The following is a 6,312-nucleotide window of genomic DNA, read 5'->3' on the forward strand; positions in this document are numbered from 1 at the left end:
CCTACTAGACATATCCTCGTCCTCTCTGCAAGTTCAAGAATCCTAGTGATGGCCCGTGCTAGCCATGTCGTGGTTTTCCTTGTCTTCTCAAACTTGGCCATAGCCATGGGCGCCACCCCTCCTTCCTTGGATCCTTTCGTAGGGAAGTGTAAGAGTAGTTGTGAGGAAGAGCTCGATCGATCTTTGTACCTGCACCAAGTATTCGCTGGAGCAGCCCACAACCAAGAAGTAATTCTCAACCCTGGCTTTGCTAACTCGTTTGGTGAGATAGCAGTTCACGACTGGACGATACATGCTGCCCCTAATGCTACTTCAAGCATCATTGCTCGGGCAAAGGGAATGCATATGCAGGTCACCCAAAACCAGGCCAATGGCTTCGCTTGGTTTCTTCCGTTCAGCATGGTCTTTGAGGACTCCAGGTATATCCATGCAGGTTTTACCATCCATGTACCATTTGTAGATTAAACATATGAATATAAGTTTTATTTTTTTGAGGTTCACCTTTCTAATTATAGATAGACCGTTTACAGCTTTGGCGGGTCTACAATACAAGTGATGGGGACAATTAGTGGTGCAAATGGTGAGTGGGCTATCGTGGGAGGGACAGGAAAACTGTCCATGGCGCATGGTACCGTAAACTTCACAGAAGTCCAGCCACAGAGCAACCCAAACAGTGAGAACTACAGAAAAATTGATATCCATGCATTCTACACACCATCGCCGGCCGTAAGTATACTTAATCTTTGAAATAAAGGGTAATTGTCTTAGATATGAAGTTCTGTGAAGTTTGGTAATCGTATTCATGTAATTAAGTTCATACATCTATATATGATGGAATCATATCTATTGATGTCAAGAAAAAGGTCTAGATCAAAATATATTCTATATCTTTCACATGAAAAAGTGATTAATATTTATTGGAATGTACATAAATAAAAGATTGATCTAGTCAAACTAATTATTAAATATTTGTAGTCGCTATTAGTGTTGTCTCTAGGCAAAAGAATAAGTTAGTTCATCTTGGTGTTGTAAAATTCATATTGACTTGTTTGATTACTTACTATGTGGTCAGCTAGTGATTTATTTATCTGTTTTTATAGGTTTAAGACATGAAGAATAAACACGTGCGACTTCAGCTGGAAATGCGAGCCAGCAATCTCGCCTAAATAAAATATGTGTCTTCCATTATGGATAGTGGAGTAGTACTTGCAAGTTGTAATATGAAGATCGGTGAAGTCTTATTTACTTTCAAATAATGCAGGAGTGTGTGGCATATCATGGAAAATCTTAGATATACATCCATTGGGCGTTTATCATTTTTGTAATATTGGAATGTCTGATCTAATTTGGAATGTCATATTCTTAATATATTCTATGAAAGAGAACTACGCATTTGTCCTTGGTTGTTCTTACCATTTTCATATTCGATGCATATACGGGTTGTCGCGGAATAAGTCTGGTTTCCATCGAAATACAGTTTAATTGTCGACGACCACAAGTCATGACTTGCCACATAGTTTCTATATATTTCATAGAACATTAGAAAATCTAAATTCTAGGAAATCCCACATGTCTCCTTTATTGAAACTCTGTTCGGTAGTTCCCATCCACAAAAAATAGTGGTGATAAAGAGAGTATCGAATTAAGAAAGACAAATAGGAAAACTGAACAAGGATAGATGGATAACATTTAGGGATGCAAGTGGTGGCCCACTTATCCCACGAAACTTACCAAATAGTTCATCTCCAGTTGTAAAATTAATGTTTTTTTAGTGGCAGTTGTAAAATTAATAGTATGCTTGTAACCACAGCCATGCCACCCATAGTGGTCTCCTAAACCGTGTCACCGATCCTGATTACATGTATCATTCACTACTATGTTTGGGTGAAGCATGTTAGTATGTGTGTCACATCAAATGAATATCCATGGCGATGTGTTGCTTCTCTTCATCCTCATCTTCACTTCAAATGAAGGTGCTCAAGAACCATGCAAACGAGAATCCACATCATGAGACTGTACATCGAGAGCAAAAGTACGATAATAAAAATATCAAATGCCTTTTGTTTGTGAAACTAAGTTTTCCACCGATGCTACTTTACACCAAATTATGTTTTAACAGTTATTCTAGACCCCTAGTGCTGGAGACAAACTAAAATCCAAGATTTTTCTGCATTATATTTTAGGTCTTTCAAAGGATAAATGATGTTGCATATGATCAAGAGAAAAGTGCTCCAGTTGCTCCATTCATTCAAAAGTTGATCAATCATGTGGCGAAAGATCTAGTTTTTGTCAAGAAGACTAAGCACAAAGGATACCTTTGATCCTAAGAACCTACAAGCTCCCAAGAGGAAGATCAAGAAGGCAAAAGCTAATCCAAATGATGGTGAAGGGACCTCTACTAATCCTTAATCTTTTGAAGAAAAAATGCACAACTTAGTATGAAATCAAATATAGTCATATTCATAAAATCTCAAGTGAATTGATACTCTTATTACTACAAGCGTGTTCTCGACAGGAGTTCCACGCATGCCCTGGTCAGGTTGTCCAGGACCACACTTGGACTCCTTGAGGAACCCATCGCCAGGGAAGTAACCATCATCCTCGAAGGGCCACCCCCTAGAATCCTACAAAGGGAAGTGTTCATCCACCGAAACAGGAGGAGCCTAAGTTCGCCATGTTGGGGAACGTAGTAATTTCAAAATAAATCCTACGCACACGCAAGATCATGGTGATGCATAGCAACGAGAGGGGAGAGTGTTGTCTACGTACCCTCGTAGACCGAAGCGGAAGCGTTGACGCAACGTAGAGGAAGTAGTCGTACGTCTTCCCGGTCCAACCGATCCAAGCACCGTTACTCTGGCACCTCCGAGTTCTTGGCACACGTTCAGCTCGATGACGCTCCCCGGGCTCCGATCCAGCAAAGCTTCGGGGAGGAGTTCCGTCAGCACGACGGCGTGGTGACGATCTTGATGTTTAACCGTCGCAGGGCTTCGCCTAAGCACCGCTACAATATGACCGAGGTGTAATATCGTGGAGGGGGGCACACCGCACACGGCTAAGGAACGATCACGAAGATCAACTTGTGTGTCTGGAGGTGCCCCCTGTTCCCGTATATAAAGGAGCAAGGGGGAGGAGGCCGTCCCTAGGAGGGGGCGCGCCAAGGGGAGTCCTACTCCCACCAGGAGTAGGACTCCCTCCTTCCTTGTTGGAGTAGGAGAAGGGGAAAGAGGGGAATAGGAAGAAGGAAAAGGGGGCTGCGCCCCTTGTCCAATTCGGTCCAGAGGGGGGGCGCAGGCCTCCTTCCTTTTGGCCTCTCTCCTCTATTCCTGTATGGCCCAATAAGGCCCATATACTCCCCGGCGAATTCCCGTAACTCTACGGTACTCCGAAAAATACCCGAATCACTCGAAACCTTTCCGATGTCCGAATATAGTCGTCCAATATATCGATTTTTACGTCTCGACCATTTCGAGACTCCTCGTCATGTCCCCGATCTCATCCGAGACTCCGAACTCCTTCGGTACATCAAAACTCATAAACTCATAATATAACTGTCATCGAAACCTTAAGCGTGCGGACCCTACGGTTAAATAACAATGTAGACATGACCGAGACATGCCTCCGGTCAATGACCGAGACATGCCTCCGGCAAGTCTCTTTACTCGATCTGTAATACATCATCTCACAACTAACTCATTAGTTGCAATGCTTGCAAGGCTTATGTGATGTGCATTACCGAGAGGGCCCAGAGATACCTCTCCGACAATCAGAGTGACAAATCCTAATCTTGAAATACGCCAACCCAACATGTACCTTTGGAGACACCTGTAGAGCTCTTTTATAATCACCCAGTTACGTTGTGACGTTTGGTAGCACACAAAGTGTTCCTCCGGTAAACGGGAGTTGCATAATCTCATAGTCATAGGAACATGTATAAGTCATGAAGAAAGCAATAGCAACATACTAAACGATCGAGTGCTAAGCTAATGGAATTGGTCAAGTCAATCACATCATTCTCCTAATGATGTGATCCCATTAATCAAATGACAACTCATGTCTATGGTTAGGAAACCTAACCATCTTTGATCAATGAGCTAGTCAAGTAGAGGCATACTAGTGACACATTGTTTGTCTATGTATTCACACATGTATTATGTTTCCGGTTAATACAATTCTAGCATGAATAATAAACATTTATCATGAAATAAGGAAATAAATAATAACTTTATTATTGCCTCTAGGGCATATTTCCTTCAGTCTCCCACTTGCACTAGAGTCAATAATCTAGTTCACATCACCATGTGATTTAACACCAATAGTTCACATCGTCATGTGACCAACACCCAAAGGGTTTACTAGAGTCAATAATCTAGTTCACATTGCTATGTGATTAACACCCGAAGAGTACTACGGTGTGATCATGTTTTGCTTGTGAGAGAAGTTTAGTCAACGGGTCTGCCACATTCAGATCCGCATGTATTTTGCAAATTTCTATGTCAACAATGCTCTGCATGGAGCTACTCTAGCTAATTGCTCCCACTTTCAATATGTATCCAGATTGAGACGTAGAGTCATCTGGATCAGTGTCAAAACTTGCATCGACGTAACCCTTTACGACGAACCTTTTGTCACCTCCATAATCGAGAAATATATCCTTATTCCACTAAGGATAATTTTGACCGTTGTCCAGTGATCTACTCCTAGATCACTATTGTACTCCCTTGCTAAACACAGTGTAGGGTATACAATAGTTCTGGTACACAGCATGACATACTTTATAGAACCTATGACTGAGGCATAGGGAATGACTTTCATTCTCTTTCTATCTTCTGCCGTGGTCGGGCTTTGAGTCTTTACTCAACTTCACACCTTGTTACACAGGCAAGAACTCTTTCTTTGACTGTTCCATTTTGAACTACTTCAAAATCTTGTCAAGGTATGTACTCATTGAAAAACTTATCAAGCGTCTTGATCTATCTCTATAGATCTTGATGCTCAATATGTAAGTAGCTTTACCGAGGTCTTTCTTTGTAAAACTCCTTTCAAACACTCCTTTATGCTTTGCAGAATAATTCTACATTATTTCCGATCAACAATATGTCATTCACATATACTTATCAGAAATGCTGTAGTGCTCCCACTCACTTTCTTGTAAATATAGGCTTCACCTCAAGACTGTATAAAACTATATGCTTTGATCAACTCATCAAAGCGTATATTCCAACTCCGAGATGCTTGCACCAGTCCATAGATGTATCGCTGGAGCTTGCACATTTTGTTAGCACCTTTAGGATTGACAAAACCTTCTAGTTGCATCATATACAACTCTTCTTTAATAAATCCATTAAGGAATGCAGTTTTGTTTATCCATTTGCCAGATTTCATAAAATGCGGCAATTACTAACATGATTCGGACAGACTCAAGCATAGATACGAGTGAGAAACTCTCATCGTAGTCAACACCTTAAACTTGTCGAAAACCTTTTGCGACAATTCTAGCTTTGTAGATAGTAACACTACTATCAGCGTCCGTCTTCCTCTTGAAGATCTATTTATTCTCAATTGCTTGCCGATCATCGGGCAAGTCAACCAAAAATTCTAATCTAAACAACCCCCAGAAATTTTCTTCAGATTTTGTAGTGAGGCTGATGGGGGGGGCATGGCCCCTGCTCGCTCCAACTAAGGTCCGCCATTGCGTGCCATTGGGATCAAGACCGCGGCGGCGATACCCACGTGTGGTGGGTATGAGGACACCGCTGCGAGGAAGGCCCAGAGCAGATCGGCGCGTCTGAGACGGACAGCGCGAAGAAGGCCGGGAGCAGACCATTGGCATGCACACAGGATGATTTGGCTTCACGGAGATGGCCGCATCGATCACTCCTTCCATGGAAATTATGCAGATCCAACGCAAGCTCCAACGTGCCTACAATCAAGAGGCGGCGGTGTTGAATTGCCTTGGTGCGAGGGGAGGGAATCAGAGAAGGCATCTGTTTGTTCGGGCTTCCAATTTGAAACAACTTCCAAATTATTGGTTGCATGACTCGAGAAGCCCAGAAGGAGAACAGGTGCTGAATCGTGTCGGTGATTTGTGTCGAGGTAATAGAGGGAGGTTGCCTTAGAATCGGATGGCTATCAATAATGCATGTCTTGATCAATGGCTAGAATTAATTAGGGTGATGTGGCTTAAAGAGAAGCTAGAGAATTCCTTGTAGTGGAGTGCTCCTATTTAGATATACTAGATTAGTGAATAATAGTAGTGTTGGTTCATGTCCGCACCATTGTTATTTAATATAGTGGCGACATGAGTGAACA

General features: G+C 42.1%; 1 protein-coding gene across 1 annotated transcript; it reads left to right on the forward strand.

The window, feature by feature from the left end:
• LOC123184406 (dirigent protein 21-like) lies at positions 1–1,383 on the forward strand. The gene is made up of 3 exons (XM_044596536.1): positions 1–419; positions 531–726; positions 1,101–1,383. Exons 1-3 carry the CDS (start codon positions 49–51, stop codon positions 1,104–1,106), a joined length of 573 nt encoding a protein of 190 aa, XP_044452471.1. The 5' UTR covers positions 1–48; the 3' UTR covers positions 1,107–1,383.
• Positions 1,384–6,312: the final 4,929 nt, after the last annotated feature.

Source organism: Triticum aestivum, chromosome 2A, assembly GCF_018294505.1.
Source record: "Triticum aestivum cultivar Chinese Spring chromosome 2A, IWGSC CS RefSeq v2.1, whole genome shotgun sequence".
Taxonomy (NCBI): Eukaryota; Viridiplantae; Streptophyta; class Magnoliopsida; order Poales; family Poaceae; genus Triticum; species Triticum aestivum.